The sequence below is a fragment of the Pseudomyrmex gracilis genome, unplaced genomic scaffold, assembly GCF_002006095.1.
Source record: "Pseudomyrmex gracilis isolate BER0280 unplaced genomic scaffold, ASM200609v1 scaffold_143, whole genome shotgun sequence".
NCBI classification, from domain to species: domain Eukaryota; kingdom Metazoa; phylum Arthropoda; class Insecta; order Hymenoptera; family Formicidae; genus Pseudomyrmex; species Pseudomyrmex gracilis.
Genome location: NW_018020727.1, coordinates 44,688 through 64,680, shown reverse-complemented (window position 1 = coordinate 64,680; position 19,993 = coordinate 44,688). Strand labels below are relative to the sequence as shown.

The 19,993-nt window shown below is 44.0% G+C and overlaps 2 protein-coding genes across 5 annotated transcripts in view; both read left to right on the top strand.

The window, feature by feature from the left end:
- The window catches only part of LOC109857105 (inositol-pentakisphosphate 2-kinase), a 73,546-nt gene that overhangs the window by 35,086 nt on the left and 18,467 nt on the right, over positions 1–19,993 (top strand). For 2 of the 4 annotated variants that reach the window (XM_020433093.1, XM_020433089.1), the window contains exon 3: positions 17,283–17,494. In XM_020433093.1, the coding sequence (XP_020288682.1) occupies positions 17,291–17,494 (204 nt within the window). In that variant the 5' untranslated portion in view covers positions 17,283–17,290. Of the gene's footprint in view, positions 1–12,296; positions 12,888–13,756; positions 13,858–17,282; positions 17,495–19,993 lie in introns of those variants that run through there. The other 2 variants (XM_020433090.1, XM_020433092.1) reach the window with 2 other exon arrangements.
- LOC109857106 (protein BTG2-like) lies at positions 2,803–10,149 on the top strand. Its single transcript, XM_020433096.1, has one exon. It carries the CDS (start codon positions 3,757–3,759, stop codon positions 4,318–4,320), a length of 564 nt encoding a protein of 187 aa, XP_020288685.1. The 5' UTR covers positions 2,803–3,756; the 3' UTR covers positions 4,321–10,149.

Sequence of the window (19,993 nt, the reverse complement as noted above, 5' to 3'; positions counted from 1 at the left end):
CGAGAACCTTCCGGCGAGAGACCCGCGTCGGTTCATACATATATATATATTATATATACACATATACAGACACACACACACATCGCGTCGAGCAATTCCAGACCCTCCCCTTCGTTCCTCGTCAAGTTTTCGAGAAGGGTCACCCCGTATATTTGAATATACGGCACCCTTCCGCGCGCAGCCCTCAGGCCGATTTGCACGTTCAACATATTTCGCTCGCCGCTCGTTCGTTTCCCTTCCCTCGCGCCACGAATATTATAAATGAGCCGTTTCGCTTCGAACGCGGTGTTATTCGAGCTGCTTGCAGTGTCGCCAAAGTGTGTTGAAAAAACACCGAAAACAATTGTTTCGAACATATCATTTTTTTTCGCAACGTCAGTCTGAGTCTCCGCTCATGTCTTTGTGCGCTCGTTACTTCGTTGCGCTCCGATATTTATCAAATAACGTCATTGTTAAGCAAAGTATTGATGTTTTCGGCAGATGTAAACGGCCGCGAAAAATCATGATTCGCGAATTCAGCGTTTTCACGCGTATGCGTTTTCACACACACACACACACACAGACAGACACGCGCAACCACACATGTGCGGTGACTCGCGGAAACGGAAGCGGTCGATCGAGGTATCGCGACGAGCGATAAAGCGCACCGCTATAGACGTCAATTGCAAAATTAACCAGTTCTGCGACAAACGACATTTAAGCCCTTCGGCGTGATATTTTCGCTGTTATGTATTTAGCGAGTTCCTTTGTGCGACCGCGCGGTTTTGCGGAAGTTTGCAGCCTCGGCAGCCCGGTTTAATGCGCTTAGAGTTTAATTTATCGAATTTCTCTCTGTGCAACGAGCTGCAACAAGTTCGCTTTGCGCGCGAACTTGCGGGAACGTCTGCGCGATCTTGAAAAAAAAAAAAAAAACAAACAAAAAGAAAAAAAACCAAAAAACAAAAAAAACACGATTTCAACGCAGCACCGCGATGCAAATTCCCACGACACGGGAGGGGAAATTCACGTGGCCGGTGGCTCGCGCTCGGGGAACGAAAACCAGCGGCCACGATAATCCAGGGCTTATCGATCGTCATTCAGTTGCCAACTTGGCAGTGGCGAAACTCCCGGAATTACGAATGAAATGCTCCACATAGCGACGCGGTTGGCAAATCAGATCCGCTTTCATACCTTTACGAGGGAGGATGCGTCGGATTCCGATGCAAACTCCTCCCCTCTTTCCTCTTCCAGAACCAAACGTTTCGCGTTCGAAAATATTCGCGAAAATATCAACTTTGAGAGAAGATGCTCTTTCCCTTTGCCATAAAAAAAAAACTCTAATTTGCGTATTATTACGAGCGCGGGTATACACTTTGTTAGGACCACGGTTATGTTCATACGCGGCGGTCGGCGCGCACACAGGCGCCGCGACGGGAATAATAGTAAGCGAATAAAATTATTTTCTCATCGACCCTCTCTCGTCGTCCATCTCGCGATTGAACCGCGTACAGAAAGGGTACAAAACTTGCATCATCAAAGGATTACGCGAGAAGGGTCCGGCGGGGTGGAAACTTTTTTTTTCTTTGTTGGCTCTCGCGTTGTGTTCGAGTTTCAGGCTGAATCTCTTTCTTTCTTTCTTTCTTTCTTTCTTTCTTTCTCTCTCTCTCTCTCTCTCTCTCTCTCTCTCTCTCTATCTATCTCTCTCTTTCTCTCTCTCAGGTGCGGGATAAAGTGGTTTTCGGTGCCCGCTGCCCCGATGGCGTTCGTCACACATAGCGCGCGCTGTATGGTATTGTAATCTACGCGCTTTGCAGCAGACATTAGTTCCCTGCTTGTTCGTTCCCTCATTCGGGTTTATATACTTGAAGACCCGTGGTATATCAGTGGTGCTCACAGGCGCGAGAGAGCTGACGCGGGAATTAGACGCGTGACAGAGAATAAGACCCAACTTGGTTTCGGATTCGTAAGCCGTAAAAGCGGACGAGGCGCGCTATCCCTCGGGGTAGGCTTTGGATTAATATCTTTTATTCACAGAAATTTCGAGTACTAAACAGTATTTAACAACATCACATCGACGAGTAATTAACGACAAATTACTTTTCATTTGCAAAGACACAAGTTCGAAGACTGTTAGAGGAAAATTTATATATCCAGAAAGAAAGAGAGATATTACATGTAATTTAGCTCGAGTGTATATTTGGAGTCACAATCGATGGCAATTCCACGCTCTAATCCAAACTTTTTATTCAAAATGAATTTATGCACTGCGTCTTGAATAAAAAGTTAGCTATAAAAAGAACATCTAATATTTTTAGAACACCTTATATATATATCTCAAATTTACAAATTTTTGTTTCGAAGCAGAAAAATATAAAAATATTGTACCTTTACACAATACGTACACACACCGCAGAGAAGAGAGAACTGAGATACCGACAAAAAAAACGAATTCGCAACCAAGTATTGGGATCGTGTCCTTACACGACTGGCGACAACAATATCGTTCAAAAGAAATTATTTTGCATGCACAATGTGATTATAAATTATGTACATACATTGTGTTTAAGTAGATGTAACGCGCTCTCTCTCACAACAAGCGGCGGGTGCACGCTCGAAATGTCGATTCTCTCGCGCGGCCGACGTCGCGTTCGAGGGATCGATGCTTAATTTGAGCGTCACTGGCGCACGCAGACGACCCCTATTCGGAACGCAGCTGCGGCCGCCGCGCAAACGCAACGCGCAGAGCGCGATCACGTGACGAGGCGTCGCGGTGGGCGCCGTCGTAGCGCGATTGGACAGCGGCGGAGTACTAATCCCCCATCCGGCGTCAGCCGAACAAAGAGACGAGGCTACCTCATCCGTTGTCACGTACGCTGCCATTAGAAAGTTGTTGGTAGTCGTTGTGTGCGGGAGTTCCGCGAGTTGGATCGGTCGAGAAAGAAAGAGAAGGAACGAAAAGGATCGTAAAACTGTTCGGATATCGAGAATCGCGAGAAAATAATTTGTCAAGACGCGTTGTTTTGAGAAGAGAAAGAGAGAGACTTCGAAGGAAGGTTTTTGATCGGGAAAATCCAAAAAATCGCGAACAATCGGCGAGTCTGATCGGTCGGAAAAATCGCGTGTAAATTTGTCAGAAATCAGAATCGGTGCGAAACGGAGTGCGACGAGACGACGCGACGACTACGAACGAACGAACGTGAGAGCAGCCGAGGTGTTTCGCAGCAAACGAAGAGAGAAGAGAAGCGTTTGAGAAAGGACGCGCCGACGCTTCGCTCCGAGGGAAATCGATCCTCGCGTACACCTGTAACTGTGCGCCGGGTCGCATCGCCGTCGACGGGGAATCCTCGAGGGACCCAACGGTGGTTAAAGCTCGTCGCGCTGGAGGGTCGACGACGTTCGACGAGTGCTGTAGAGTGCTACGCAGCGACGTGGCGACGACGCCATTTTGTGCTGACTGGCAGTGTCCGCTTCCCTCGGCATCATCAACGCCGTTGGACCTACTCGTCGCCGTGTCGTGACCCGTGACACGCGCGTATCTTCGAGATCGCGTTCGCATTGTGGAACACACAAAAGGACGTTGGAGCGCTTTCAGGGCTCCGGGGCCTTGGGTCGCAACAAGCAGCGAGGAGGGAGTGACGAGAAGAGAAAATAAAGACTGCGTATTCAAGACGGAGTACGTCGTCGGCTGCGTGACTCCAATCGCGCGTATCCCACCGTAGCGTTTTGTCCTTGATCCATCATCGTTTCAATCAACTTCGCCCTGGGTCTTCACCGATCATGAGACTGGAAATTGTGTCGGCGGCGGATTTTCTGGTGCACTTGCTGCGCCTGCAGGCGGGACAGCTGTCGGGACAGCTGTCGGAACGGCAACTGGAGATGTTCAAGTCATCCCTGACGGAGGTGCTGCGCCACCGTTACCGGGATCACTGGTTTCCGGACCGGCCGAATCGAGGTTCCGGTTATCGTTGTATACGCATCAACGGTAAAATGGATCCAGTGATCGCTCAGGCCGGCGCGAACGTCGGTCTGCTGCCGACGGTACTTCATAGCCTGTTCCCGAGCGAGCTCACCATGTGGATCGACCCGTCGGAGGTGTCGTACAGGATCGGCGAGAACGGCTCCATCTGCGTGTTGTACGAACGCACCGAACCCGAAAATCCGGAAGAGATCTCTCAGCAACAGCATCATCTACAACATCAACATCATCATCCGACGCAGCAGCAGACGTCGTCGACGCTTCCGCAGCAGCAGCAGCAGCAGCAGTTCGAGAGCTGCAAAGACTCTCTGCTGTTGGAGCACACGCAGTTCAGCGAGCAGATCGCGGCGTTCGTCTCCAGCTGAATTGTCGGCGGGCCCCCAGTCCGCTTCTTCGCGTCCACGCTCTCGAAGTAAACGTTTAAAATAACGCACGTGCATCTCGTCGTGATATGTGATATCCTCCAACGCGTCGTGACGTCGCGGACCGAGCAGGTCCGTGAGCGCTCAACTTTTTCGTGACCCCCCCCGAAACGCGTCCACTTCCTCCCCCCATTGCGTTTCTCTTCTCTTCTCTTCTTTTCTATTATCCTTTTTTTTCTTTTCCTTTTTTCCTTTCGGTGCACTGTGAGTCTCAAGCTACGGTCTCTTTGTCGCCGTATCTTCCGTCTCTCTTTCCGTCTCCTTGAACAAAAAACGGGGGATTTTGTCATCCGATTCCCGAGAACGATGATTTCAACAAACCGCCCTCTTCGAAACGAGTTTCTCGCCAGGGAGAGTCCAACTTTCGGGAGCGCGAGAGTCCATTTTTCACTTGCGTCGGTCGTCTCGAGCGATCGTCTAGTCCATTCTCGCGCTTTTTCCCGATTCTCGAAGACGAGCACACGTTTTCGACTAGTCCAAGCGCGACTTGGTCACGCAACTACCGGAACGCGAACGAATAAGACGAAACAACAAGGATGATCCGGAAGAAGAAGAAGCGCGGACTAGTCAATTTTCTTCGAGTCTGTTCGGTTCGAGAATCATCTCGTCGCTCGCTCTGCCATCAGCGAGTTCACGCCGGAAAAGAGCGGCGGTACATCCGTCGCCAGGAAGAATAAAGGAGCGAAAGATCTCGCAGCAGCCGACTAATTGATCTCAAGCACCTCCTCCACCCGCGTAAACCTCCGAGTATGTCTCCCGTGACAACAGCCGCCACGCGAGGGAGGAACAACGAAGACCAGCCAGCCTCATCGCCCCTCCGTATATTACGTTCCCGAGGAAGTAAAGAAAACCGTGTTTACACATGTACACACACACATCAGACATACACACACGCACACACAGAACACAAACCTCTTTGTCTCTCGCATTTCCCTCAACGATCAGCGTCTTTCTTCCACGTACTTCGTCACTTCGGATTTCGAGTTAAGGTTCGTACGATTGGCAGGTGTTTGCAAGCATGTTCAGACGCGTGATGAAGCCAAAACACCGCACGTTACAATTGGTCGTAAATAATTTTTGGCACACGGACAAGTGTGTCGGCATCTCTTCTCCCACATAATTCTATTCCATTTCGTTGAGTGATATCTAGGGTTCGCAGATGAAATAAGTAAAAATTCATTACACGTGTCGGAAGTTGTTTAAATACGCGACTTCAATTTTTGTAATAAACGTATTTCGTTTCTGTGCAGTTTGCCCCGTCGGCGGCACGTTCTTAAAATTGAAAGTCACAAATTATCGAATGTAGAACTTTTTCGAAACCTCGCACTGTCAGTACAGATTTTACCACCGAGCTTCACACGCAGAAACACACACACACAACACGTACACACACGGTAATACACGTTAACACGAAAATAAAAGACCGAAATCGTATCAGTGTTGATTTATCAGAGTTTGTCCTTCGTTAACGTAAATAATACGCGACGTATTTGTGTAAATTTTGTGGAATTTCGATTTTCTGGAAAAATCGATATATATATGTATATGTATGTATATCTCATGTCGAATCGCGAGATTCTTGCGCGCTAACGAAGGTACAAAATTTAATACTTTTGCGCGAAACCTTCTATTTTTTCGAGAGCGGCTCTCGAGGGAAAATCTCACGAATTTCACAGTTTTTCGGTAGCAATTCTCGACGGTAGAAATCTCAAAGTGGAAGTTTTTTGCGTACATTTTAACGACACACACACACACACACACACACGTATTCATTTCACACGCAGACATAATACACGTACAAATTTCACGAAAGTGCGCGAATTTTTATGTACATAGATATATATATATAAATATATATAGACGTTATGTATATGTAGAGTACACCGTATGTACACGCGCGGCGACGAGGATGAGAAGTGGGCGAAGCAAAATCGCGTCGTTCGTCCCCGGGCCTGTACACGAAACCCGACGAATTGTATATTATCTTTTGCGTGTGAGGAAAAATTGAAGAAGAAAGCAAGAAAGAAAACGCGCGACAGTGTATAGAATTTAAATGTGATTTTATCCACGGGAGAGAAGGCGCACGACGGACGGTCTCATTATGGAGAGTTCAAGTCTCGGAAAGTGTATATCGCTCGATAGTGTAGCGTTATAATTGGTATGTTTCACGGATATTTTTCGAGAGTAGTCGTGAATAATTTTGTGTGCGTGTGTAAGAAAGAGAGAGAGAGAGAACGTGTGTGTGTGTGTGTGTGAACGATTGAGAGAGAGAGAGAGAGAGAGAAAGAGATTGAACGCGTGTATGCTGCGATCACCCGGTATATTCGCTCAAACAATAATAATCGAGTCCGCTCGATTAGTCACGTGTCCGCTTCGTGCTCGTCGAGATTTGTTTCAATTACCGTTACTTTTTGCGACATCACGATCGAGGACGTAGCGAACAAACAAAATCCGCCCTACGAACAATTTCTCGATTTTTGATCTTTTTTTTTACACACAAAATTCAGATTGAAGGTTTCGTCATATTTCTGAAGATTTCCGTCGAATTTGTTTTCCGAGCGTGAAAATATGAGAGTTTCTGCACGATAGAGGAACGAACGCTTGCGAAAGATCGAATGAACAGTTCGAAAGGAAGAGAAAGAATGTGAAAAAAAGGTTCTGTACGTAGCAATTATAGAAGAAACCATGTCTGTGATTATACTAAGAATAGCGAGACAATATAAGCAATCTCCATATGTACCGAAAAACACGACCTAAAAAAAAACACGAGCGGTGCGTGTGCGCTTTACATACCGACATACATAAAAATGGTACATATATGTATTATAACGTATATACACACATACACATACAAATTTTATCCACGGACGTTCGCGCGCGCACGCGCGCGTCTTGCGCTTTTAATCGAGTCGTTGCTTTTCATTTGTTGTCAAGCGCTTCGAAAATTTCGGCACTTTGCATTCTATACGATCGCGAACGTTTGCGTTGTTTTCTCTTGTCTGCCTACTCGTGGATTTTTTTTATTGAAAAACAAAATTTAAGTTTTCACAGGGACGTGAATTGTGCAATGAAATCTGGTCACGAGGCGCGACGATTCGTTTAAAACCGCTGAGACGCCCTTGCGAAAAGCAGACGAGAACAAAAAAACCATCCTCACCTCATTTGTAATAAACTTCTCGATACTTCGGTTTTGACGTTTTACAGCCGTGAAGAGAGAGGAGGCGCATGTGTTCCGTCGTACAGTAACCACGTGTTTTCACCGTCGTAATTGATGAATAATAGATCGATAAATGAAAAAATCAACTTTTCGTTTTGGACGTCAGAACCGAAGGCAATCATCGCTTTACTATACATAGCGTCGCCGAAGACGTAGATGATTCGTAGAGAGAATGTATCATTTTCGTTTCTAACGTATCCGGAGTGAAGCGAACATACCGTATATTTGTATTTATATATATATATATATATATACATACTTATATATATAAATATGTATATCGATTGTCCGTACGACCGTAGAGCGTATGCACCATGCGATCTTTGATTATCTGTCGAAAGTAGTGCGCGATGAGGCCGAAGAGAAAGTATGAGAGAGCCGGGCGACGGCGAGATCTCTCTCACCACCACCGCTGTCGTTCCGCGAGGATGTTTCGCTGACATGAAGAAACACGTTCCTTTTTCCCTTTGCTTCTTGATTTTTTTGTTTTGGTAATGTAGTTTTCGCGGTCTTTTGTCTGAACGCGGGATCGAGAAGGGCGCGCTCGTTAGAGAAGACTATATTCGCGTAAACACTTGTGTCGTACATCCGTTCTCACACAAACACGTAGACGAGATTAAAAGTATTCACAAGCGCTTAAGGGAGAGAGAGAGAGAGTGAGTGTGAGAGTGAGTGAGTGAGAAAGAGAGGAGAGAGAGAGAGTGCGAAAAGATGAGAGAAAGTGAAAGAGAGAAGAATGGAGAGTGAGATAAAAGGAATGCGAGCATTTACTTCGCGAATCAATTGTAATTAATATATATACGCGCATGTGTTATACATATACTTATATACATATATATATATACATCTTGTAATTATACATACATATATATATATATATTTATATATATATATATATATATATAGAAATCTTCAGGAAGAATTTGTACAAACCCGCTGGAATAATGCGCCAGCAAGTCTGTGATTTTAGCTTGGTTACTAATTCAGTATTTTTTTAAATAAAACGAGACAAAATCAAGATAAATTATATAAAAAAAAAAAGAGGCATGATTCGGTCCGAGAGCGAGCGATGGAGAGAAAGTTTATGAAAGAGAGATCGCGCGTGTGACGTAGGTGTAGGAGAGGGCGCGCGTGTGTGTGTGTGTGTGATCTCGCGCGCGCGAGATTTAGGAGCGATATATAGCGTGGCAGGAGGGGAAGGGAAATCTTGCAGTTCGCGCAATGAAATTTGTCTAAAAATATTCTGGAAAAATTGATCTCCGAGCGACTTTTCCGCGATTTCGCTCGAAGAAAACACACACGGTGTGGCGTGTGTTTTTCAACATCGTTGTAACTTTTTTTCCGAGACAACGTGCAATTACAGATAATTACTCGAGTCGCAATAGTGTTACTGACGTGGCAACGTGCTCGATCAGGTGACGCTGGAGCGTTGACATATCTCGTTAAAAAGATTGTCGCGATAAAGGAGACACTTTTCTCGTCTTTTAGTATCATCGATGTCAACGTTAGTCAGCATTTATCGTAGTCAATAATGTTTCTTTACTTTTTTTTTTGCTTTTAATACACTTCGGTGACGCGCGATATAAGACAAAAAAATCCATTGGGTCACGGTTGGAGTCAACTGACGCAAAACTTGATTGCGATTTGTTGTGTCGAGAGAGCGAGAAAGAAAAAATAACGTGCGATATTTTTTTCCAAGTTTGCACCTTGTGTTTGTTGCGAAATTATTATTGTTGCGTCAGTCTTTAATTTGCATGATTGAATTAAATCGTAGTCGGGTAATCGTTATCGATAAATCTTCTGGTGTAAAGTCCGTTTTCAGGAAATCGAACGTATCGTGTCACGCTCGTATATCTTTCATCGTGATCGCAGTCGCGGTATCGATTGCACGTACCATTTTTTTATGTTTTTTCCGGGATTTTTCTTCCTCTTCCAAGCCGTGCATATAAGGAAGACTCGCGAGAGAAAAACGAAACCTCAAGGGCCGGTTCTTTGTCGAGTTACTTTTTCTTTCTTCGGAAACAAAACAATTGCTTTTTTTTTTTCGTTTATCGTGGATCATCCGGAGATGAGGGTGGGATTGTGTGAGAGTGAGATAACAGCGCGAATGCAGCGGGAGATTGAAGGATGTGTTACGAGAGCGAGAGAGAGAGAGAGAGGAAGATGATGTGAAAAAATAAAAGCTGCATGGAAGAAATTGAATGTAAAAGAGAGAAAAAAAGAGAGCGTGATAGGGCGATCTGGCAGGATTACTCAATTCGGAAAATCCGCGGGTACCCCTTGTGTAATAATAATAATAAAAAAATAAATTTGTACAAAAATTACACATATAAAATTGTGATGACGAATTATTTATTCAATATCGATAATATATATATATATAAACATATGATGAATATAAATTTTATTCGGCATTTTCGCGGACTGCACATCGAATAAAAAAGAGAGAGAGAGAGAGAGATCCGAATTCGGCAAACCTGCCAGCTCTGATGCAACTGTGCGGGGAGAACGAAAGGAGAGCGCGAAAAAATAAAAATAAAAAACTGAAAAAAAAAGAACAAACCAACAAAAAGATCCAATCGTTTCTACGCGTTGACTGCGAGCGAGACGCCACTCGATATGAATTTTCTGTATAAAATTCGCTTTACAAGTCTACACGCATGTTCACGAGTAACAAACATACACACAAACACATGAGACACTTACCACATATACACACCCAAGTCGTAGAACACACATTGTACGCGCGACACAAACATACTACATTATACACACTCTTTGTACACACATACACATTACATAGACACATACACATTATACTCGAAAATCTGTAGACTCTGTAGGGGTTTACTATTAATTAATAATGGATTATATATATATTATATCTATATTATATCAGTGTATAATTATATTTAGTTTTTAGGTTTACATGATGGCTATTATTTCCCGCTTGTACATATATGCCGTGAATTCCAGTAAAAAAATTAAATCTTTAACAAAGAAAATCTATAATTTTTTCGACTGTTTTTGTACAGAGATAATAAAAACAAAAGGCCTCGTGCTTATGAAAATTTCATGAATATAAGAAAAAAATACGTGTGTTTTGTCAGTCACTTCGCTACCCACATTATCCCGATCATCGTCGTCGTCGTCGTCATCATCACGCTGAGCGTTGTTTGCAACAATTAGTTTTGTTGCAATCTAGAAAAAAATATATACGTGGAAGTTTTTTTTTTCGCACTAATTTGCGCATTAGCGTAATTGGCTGTGAATATTAACGAGAGCGACGTTTTTCAGATAAGTCAACTTTTAAACTTTCTACACTCGTTTCGATTCGTGTATACGCGAAAGTATTGACGGAGCGCGCAATAAGCTTTCGCAAACACGTGAATATTTAATCAAGAGATTTAAACAACCGTTTGCGCCAACTTCCTAGAATTATTCGAGGTGTTTAGTCGCGTCATATCTCTGCGTGTTTGCTAAATAAATTTCATTAAAAAAAAAAAAAAAAAAAATCAAACATCACGTACGCGACGTACGTTGATTTTAAGAACAGCGAGCGCTGAATATGGACAACACACATTGACGATGTGTGATTCCGAAGGCAGAGCGCGCGAGTTGATTTGCATTTACGCAAAGCAAAACACACACTCGCGAAAGGAAATGTAAGTGGTAAGCGTAATTCTCGTTTTTCCTCGATACATAAGAGACGAGAGAACAACTCGTGAGAGAAATGCTCCTTCGATCGTGCTCCGAAATGCTCGACGCAATCTTCGTTCTTGGAAGCGCGCTCGGGGGATAATTTGAGCGAACACGTAGCTCCGTTGTGAATCACTGCCTCTCCTCTCAGGTGGGAGAAAGAGAGAGAGAAAGAGTTATCTCTTGTTGCTGAAATACTACTGCCAAACATTCTGCGAACGAGTCGATAAGAATAGTCTTATCAAACTACTTATCGCATAGCGAATGGAAAAAGAATATTCATCATGCAGAGAGAATCGAACGCAATAGAATATTACTTTTGACGGTTAATTAATCGAGCGACATTTTGGTGACACTCGAAGTAACAATTAAACGTTTAAAAGATAGCAATTAGTCTCTTATTAATGAAATAATAGGTTTTCTCTCTCTCTCTTGTACGTCCAATCAATATCGAAAGGTCATATAGAACGAAGTTGAGCGTTAAATAATCTTGCAAGTTTTTATTTTATTTTATTTATTTATTTATTACTGTGTGCAAAAACTACTCTAGTACCAAGACAAAACGTACAATTTATTAGAAATTTTAACAATATTTTCGCCCGAGGATTCGCGTGTTTGTTTTGCTCGCAGAGGCCCTTGGTTTCACCTTATTATTGCGTTAGCCGAGGAGTTATTGTCGAGTCATTATTGTCCAAGTCGCGTTTCTTAATCACTCGAGTCAAATATCAGTCGGAACGTTCACAAATGTGTCTCGTTTCGTATTTAGTAACTTACCGACCCCATTTTGTTATCAGCGAACCGGCCTGGCGGTGTTGATCTCGCCGCACAGTGAAAGATAAATCGCTCTTTCCTATCGATTTACTTATTTAGATCGATACCGATCCTAAAATAAACCTGATTTAGAAGGTAACCAGTGAGTGACAAACTGATATTGTGCGTGTTTCGCTACTGAAATTAGAAAAAAAAGAAAAGGAGAATTAGACGCGAAGCTAATTGACGCTATTTGCCCAACAATAATTGCCGATCGTTAGTCGTCGATCTAATCGCATTGTCGCAACGAGGACGATTGGCGAATAAATTTGAGCTGAGATCGCTGGAGTTGCCGCAATCTGTTCGTATCACTTGAATTGAACAGTCGATGATTTTGCAGGTCAGATGTGCACATTGAACTCACTGTGAAGCTACTCTCTCTCTTTCTCCACATCCGTCACGATTTTCTTATACATGTACATTCTGTAGGATGGGAAAACGTTAATGGACCGCCTAAAGGGCGCGCGTTGCAGTTTCGCAATACGTGCCGGTCGTCGTCGCGTTCGAGCGCGCGACTTGGTTCAACAACCCGATCGGGAATTCTTAAGGTTTCTCGGGGCCTTTGCTCGACACGATGTGGGACAGATAGGAGAGAGATGACGAAGAAATCGGAGCGTGCGAAACGACAAGGAATTATTGCGCTCGAGGAAGAGCCAGCCAGCCGTCGGAGTAGGGAATCGTCGCCACCGCCAGTCACTGATGATGGTTGTCGTGGAGGTCAACGTCGGTTGTTGCTCCCTGACGTCGCTTGGCCCGCTCGTTGGTTGAAGCGGCCTTCTTGTAGGTTAGAATTGCTGATTCTGTACAGCGCGAACTTCTCTTCCTCCGCTTCTCTCTCTCTCTCTTTTCTTTCTACTCGAACCGTCTGTCTTTCCCGCCCTATTCTCCTCTGTCAATCTTCTTTCCGCGCAACTTGTTCACCGAGAGAGCTAGTTCTTCATCGAGACTACTTAGGTTTTTTTGCCAACCGCAACACCATTCGACAACATTGCGTAATGCTCTGGAAAGATCGCCGGTTGACTAATTTGCGAGCTCGAAGCGCGACACGTTGTGTCGGTGAACGTCGTCGCGATCTTCTGAGTCATTAGAAGATCGCGGACTATCACCGCGGGCGAAAGGATGGCGTCGCGCGATCCCGGGTGCTTACCAGCTTCGGTTCGGCGCAGACAGACAGACGTTTGCCTCTTATTGTTTCACCGACCGTCGAAGTTACAGTTTTTCGAACAAGAAGAGCGTTTCTCGAGCGCGCTCGTCAAAGAACCTTTTTTGCGAGTCTCTGCTCTCGTCGGCGCGGATTCTCATTCTCGCTGTTTCGCTCATTTCAAAGGCGCGTCTTAATTGCGCTTATCGATTGGCGCGGCGAAGAGAACAAGGTCTTTCTTTCTTGTCCGCGCGCGTTCGATCCCCGCTTTTCTTTTCCTCCTCAGTTCGGTCACACGCTCCGCCTCTTATCATCGAACAACGAGCCGCCGCCGCCGCCGCTTTTTTTTTTCTTTCTTTCTTTCTTTTTCCCGTCGCATTTTCCCTGCCTCGTGGGACGCGGCGCATTGTCCTACGTCGAGTGCACTCCGTCCCGCAACGTCGTCGTTTTCTTGCGCACCGTCAGAGAACGCGCGCGCGCGCTCGGCAAAATTGCCGAGTTCGCCAGCCACTCCAGACGATCGTCGTCTCTCTTCGGGATTAGAACCGAAGAGAGTAGAGCCACTCTCGAGCATTTCAAAATTTCCGGATATCGATTCGACGGACTATTTGTTGTGAGCATTGCGCCGAGGTTTTTTTTTTTTTTTCACAAGAAGATTACAGCAGCGAGTCTCCGGTTTATTTATACATTACGGAAGGGGATATATTTATCGCAAACTTATACTTCACGCGCTATAGTTCTGTGTGTTACACACCGGCAAAATTGAAAAGTTTTAATTAGCTCGCCCGGGTACTTACTGGTTAATCGGCCCGGCGAACACGGCCGCTTTATAGTCCCCGGGAAGTTTGGTCCGCCCGCGGACATTAAACGCGGCGTTTCCAATTACGCCGGTGCATCCCGGTCGTTGTGTGTGTATGTGTGTGTGTGTATGCGTGCGCGCAAAACCCACCTCCGTTGATCTGTTCGGAGTTTCGCAAGCCGGCCGGTCGTTAACCTTACGCGAAAATGGATAAGACGATTCGGTGCTGGCAACGGTCGCCGGGCACTTATAGACGCGAACGTACACACAAGTGTTATTAAAGACGCCGCGCGAAATGTTATCCAAATATACTAATCTCTGCTATTAATATCGGGAATTTTATACGAGACGCAACGCTAAAAGTTTCAACGCGTCGCGATTTTCGCGAAAAAAAACAACTTTTGTGTTTCGAGTCGTTCGCTGATAAGCGCTCGAACATTGTAACGTTGCGGAACATCGTCACGGGACGCGCGCGCGCGTGTGTGTGTGTGTGTGTGTGTGAGCGCGCGTTAAAACACGTATCCTTCTGAGCTTATGACGAGGCGTGTATAATGAGATAACCGGCCTTGTAACGAGATTATCGCGCTACTGGCTTTTCTAAGGTAGCTGTCGGCCGACGACAAGGGACAATTATCAGGAGGAGGCACGTTAGCGCGTCCCGAGACCAAGTTCAGCGCACGACGCGTGATGGGGAGAAAAGACATTTGATCGACGAAAGCTAAATTGCCTATAAATAACGTTTCACCGAAACGGGAAATAAAAAAAAAAAAACACTTAGTCGACAAAAGTTTACATCGCGAATAAACAACGTCTCGATCGAGCGAACTTTCTCACGTAGAAACCGTGACCGATGAATTTATTTCTCCGAATATTTTTTAAAACGCGAAACAGATGCGAATAACAAAAGTCGGTTTAAAGTTCAAGGTGCGATTTTTTCCGGCCAAACTGGATTGAGCGAAGCTACGGACGGTATTTTCGAGACGCACTCGCGTCGTGTGTAATTTTTGCCGATTATCACCGGATTCTTCGCCTCGTAATTTATTTTGCGATCGAGATGCTGTTAGGATGTAATTTGCGATAATCTCTCTCTCTCTCTCTCGCGCGCACGCACACACACACATCGATATTCTCAAATGACACACAGTGACTCAGAGTCGACCAATTCAAATGTCAAATCTGTCCACGTGTATTTTAAATAATGACGTCAGAGGAACAAAGCAAGTAATCAAATATATATATCTCATATATCGACATAATTACGTGTCAAAATTAATTTTAGAATAAACAGTTGCGAAATCGCGCTCGGTCCTGTCTGATTCGAACAAACGCGTTAAAACACGCAAATAAATCGAAAGGTGTTTTCATAAGCTTCCGAAAGTTCGTTTTTTCTTTTTTTATTGACTATATAAATGACTTCATCGTATGTGACTCATCGTTTCGTGTCTCTATTATGTATGGTGTGTACAAGCCGCAAGTGGACTGTGATCGTATGATAGTCGTGGAGCAAAAAAATCTGCGACGTAGAAGCGAGCGAGCGAATTCTCATGAGTTCACGAAGCGCGACCGATCGGCAATACCGGCGGTGTCTTTTTCCGCGCGCGGCTCGACGATTCTTCCAGAAATTGTTCGACCGTCAGATTTGACAGCTCGGAGTATTTGATTGCGCGTTCGCAGGCTTCTCACACTGGAGAATAATTTCGCAGGCTTGTCAAACATCACTTTGCGTTATTGCGTCGTAACGCGCGATGGTGTTTGACAAGTCCTGTGTGTAATATTCACATTGTCTGTCGACCAATACAAACACACGTGCAATAATATACGTCGTTTACGCGTAATGAGTACGAGAGAAAAAAATATTTTCACAAATTTATTCATTTTTGCTCGCACCACGTGTGTCCAAGACAAAAAGAAGTAAAATACAATTCTCTAAAGGATTTTTGCTCGAGGCGAAAACAACGCGAGGACGATTTCGCGCAATCAAACGTTCTTGGAAAGTTTATTTCTTTGTCTTTTGTAACGCGTGTTGTAAAACACATTGTTTCAAAAAATACTTCAAGGAACGTTTTATGAAAAAAAAAGTCGTGCGTTGTTATTCACAACGGAAAAGTTTACTCATCGGAACGCAGTCAGCGTCGCTTAACGGTGAATAATAAACCGATGTATAATGTTATTGAAATTTACTGTGGAAGGTTTGCGATAACTCTGTAAACTCAAACAATATTTTCCTCTTGACGAATACGAAACGGTCGAATACGAAGTGAGATTGTACTATTTTACATATTACTTTTCAAATTCAGCGTTTAATTTTCTGTTGAGAGACTACGTCGATGTCTGCAACTTTGCGTTTAACTGACGTTTCTTGCAATTGTGTGGTCAGTGACAGCGCGGATAATTACATCACCGGGCGACAGAAACGCTTCGAACGCGCTTTAAAAGCGGGTATCTAAGTGTGAGAAATTCGTACTACTGAATAAGGAACTTACGTAACGCAGCGCCGAGGTGTAAATACATACACGCGCGCGCGGTTATTTTACACAAATATCTTTCGTAAATATAAACGCGCGAGAGAGAAAGTGTTCGCCACGGCTGACCCTTTCATTAGCATTGTACGTGTGCGATAATACGTCATCGCCTTCAATCTCGAGCATGGCTGCCAACTTGCGCGCCGAAGAATAAAGAACGAATTGCTCAACTCTCGCGTATTTTTTATATATACTCGCCTTCGACAACTCAAACTTCTTGCCGATCGTTTTGATCCTGTAAGATCCTAAGAGTGGAAAAAAGGTGGTTTTTCAGATATCGAAAGTGGGTCGATACCGGGAGCGACTATTCGGGATCGCGCGATCTCCGTTGCGAAATTCACAAGCGTGTCGCGCGCGCGCGGATTGCTCAATCTCCCGATCGATAGCGAATCGAAATCGACCGATTTGAATTTCCGCAATGTAAAACGTTGCGCGCACGATGTAAAACGTGGCCTTTGCTCGACTTTCACCGAGAGAGGCGAGCGATCAATTTTTCGTCTCGGATCGCTAAAGCCGATCGGCAAAGTCGAAGAAATGTCATGGCTGCGCAAATCTTGACCGATTTTTGATATGTCTCTCGCACGGTCGCGCGAGTCGGTGCGAGTTACGTCACACGAACTTATCCGCTTGACAAAACCTTGCAGAAAATATAATTTGTTGTTTTTGTTTTTCTTCATAAATAAATTTGTCTTTTTGTAACGACCAATGTCTTTGCAGATTTGTCGATGAATAAGATGAAAACCGATGAGGAACGTCACTCGGAAGCTGCCGCTGCGCATCCTTCCGAATCGTCGTCTGTCCGTAGGACCGGAAATCCGGAGGGAGAGTCGTCGTTTGATTCGTCCGAGACAAGTCTGCCGCCTTTTCCAGCAAAGAACGTAGTTTACAAAGGAGAGGGAAACGCCAACATCGTCATCGCATTGCCACACGTAAGTCGATAATCGCGCGCGCACACACACATCTCTTCTATTATATTTTATCTCACGTATCTTTTCATGCCGATGAACAATTTTTTTGCGTAAGTATTTTCTAACCGAGACTTCTGGATTCGTGTTCAAAGACTCCGGTAATCCCCGAGCATCGTTTTCTCTCTCTATTTTTGTTCGCCGTCCTCTCTTCGCGTGCTTCGTCGGCGAACCCTCAGGAATCACTTCCTCGAACATCTCTCCGCGATTCCGGCTTTGATACAAAGACGAAATCCTGAATAAGCTCAACTTCCACAGCGCGATATGCCTCGCGTCTCTCTGGTGAAATCCATTACCGAACTCCTTCCGAACGTACAAACTTCGTCGGTCGATCTTCTTTAATATCACTTCTGCTTTACGTCTCTTTGTCGATTCATACACACACACACACACTGGGACGAGAAACGTCATAATTCTTTGAAAGATATTTCTTTTACAAAGCATGTAACATTTTTTTTCAAAAGTCGCATTTGCGAGTTGCAAATTGATTAAATGGTAATTAAATTGATCAGATGGTATTGAGTGAATGCCGACTGGTATTTTGCCGCTGAAAGATGTGCGACAATTTGTCGAGTTGAAATTTATTCTTTTCAATACGGCCGCCTTTTATCTCGACACCGCTTTGAGCGGCGCTTCTCTCGAGAGCACTTGTACGACTTTGGTGGAACGTAGATTTTTCTCGAGCTCTTCAAAATACACAACCGTTTACGGCTCACATGGATGACTTCATTGTTGCTGCGGAAATTTCTTGAAAAAAAAACAAGCCATTTTTTTCAGATTTGGAAATAAATTGCACCGGGTCGTAATCTGGTCGTATAAGGAAGCGACTCGAAGTCGTAAATTTCGGCCATTTTGCAAAAGTGTGTTGCCGACGCGTTCTCTCGGATTCATCGAGAACGTCTACTTGGCGTTGTCGCACTGCGACGATTTTGTTTCTCCCAAGGAATGAAACGTGTCAAAAAACGACAATGTCTCTCTTTCGCTGTATTCAAGCGTCATTTTTTCGAACACTTATCAATCGCGTTTATCGTAGCAGTTCGCGCGCTACTGCTGTGTGTGGATCAATTGTCGGAAGCTTTACAAACACACGCAAGCCCCGGTGTCAAACAAAAAAAAAAAAAAAAAAAACGAAGAAGCCTTTGTCACGACGTCTAATTCGCTGAACGCACGTAAAATAGCGGAAATCACGTAAATGCGACGTAACGAAAATGTCATTGATTGATCATTGACTTATCGGTAAGACAGTTAGTCTGGCCGATTTGCTCTCAACGATATAGAAAGATGTGCGACTTCTTTTTATCGAAACCGAAGGCGACAGAATTTTTAACACGCGCGTTGCTCTTTTGTGTTGTAACAATTTCTGTGTGTGTAACGAGCTTTGCAACACGTGCTGTATAAAAAGTATTAAAACAAGAAGCGACAAGAAGACGGTATTGCTCGCGATGCGATATTCCTTTTAACGTCATCATCGTTTTCGACCGAGGCGCATAAATAAGCTCCGATAGATAACACGCGCGTAACGAAGATTACTAAAAATAGGAAGAGAGAGGCGTTTTTTTCTCAAGTCGCTTACGCGATACGTATGTAATCGATCGTACGAGTCGACCGGTCAAATATGGAGATAAGAAGGCGCGCAATTGCGTACGAAGTTTTCGCGCGAAAGAAGTTATCGTCGTGGCTAACCGATAACAAATTTTGCAAGAACGACCTTGGGCGCAGAAAAACAGCGCAGTACATATATGCCGATGTATTATTTGACATATAATTGTTTAATAACATCGATATATAAAGTCGTTGTAAAAAAAAAAAAAGAAACTTTGGTGACATTCTCGCGTCGTTTTATTGCGCACTGCGATTACATCTCTGTGTAAAGAAAATAAACTTTTCCGCGCGTATGTACCAGAGTTTGTTTTCAGAGGTTTGAGATTCCGTTGATGAGTATTTACAGCGATATTGTTGCGTTATGGCGGAGAAATTCGCGTGGGAACGTAATAAAAAAAATAATCTGCATATAAGTTTGTAGCGTACCTTTTCCGCACACGTGGAAATTTCTCTCCGGCATCTTGTAATTGATAAACGACTGACTGAATATATTATACAAGTTTGGAAAGGTGGAAAATTCTCTTTTTCCTTTATATAAATATATATTTTATACATCTAAATATTTATAATATATATAAATTATTTACATAAATAACATATATCCACACACAAATAAGAAAGATATAAATATTTATCTATATACAATTTTATATATATATATATATATATGTAATATGTATGTGTAAGAATAGAAGGGACTTTTCAACCCTTTCATAACTTTCAGCGGACTTCGCGGAGTTGACATCGACCGTGCGAAATGTCTCGAAAAACTCGCTCCGTGTCTAAAAATCTACAAACTCTCACTTGTCTTTTCGGCAATCTTATTTATCTCGCGGAACCGAATATACGTATGAGAGGGCG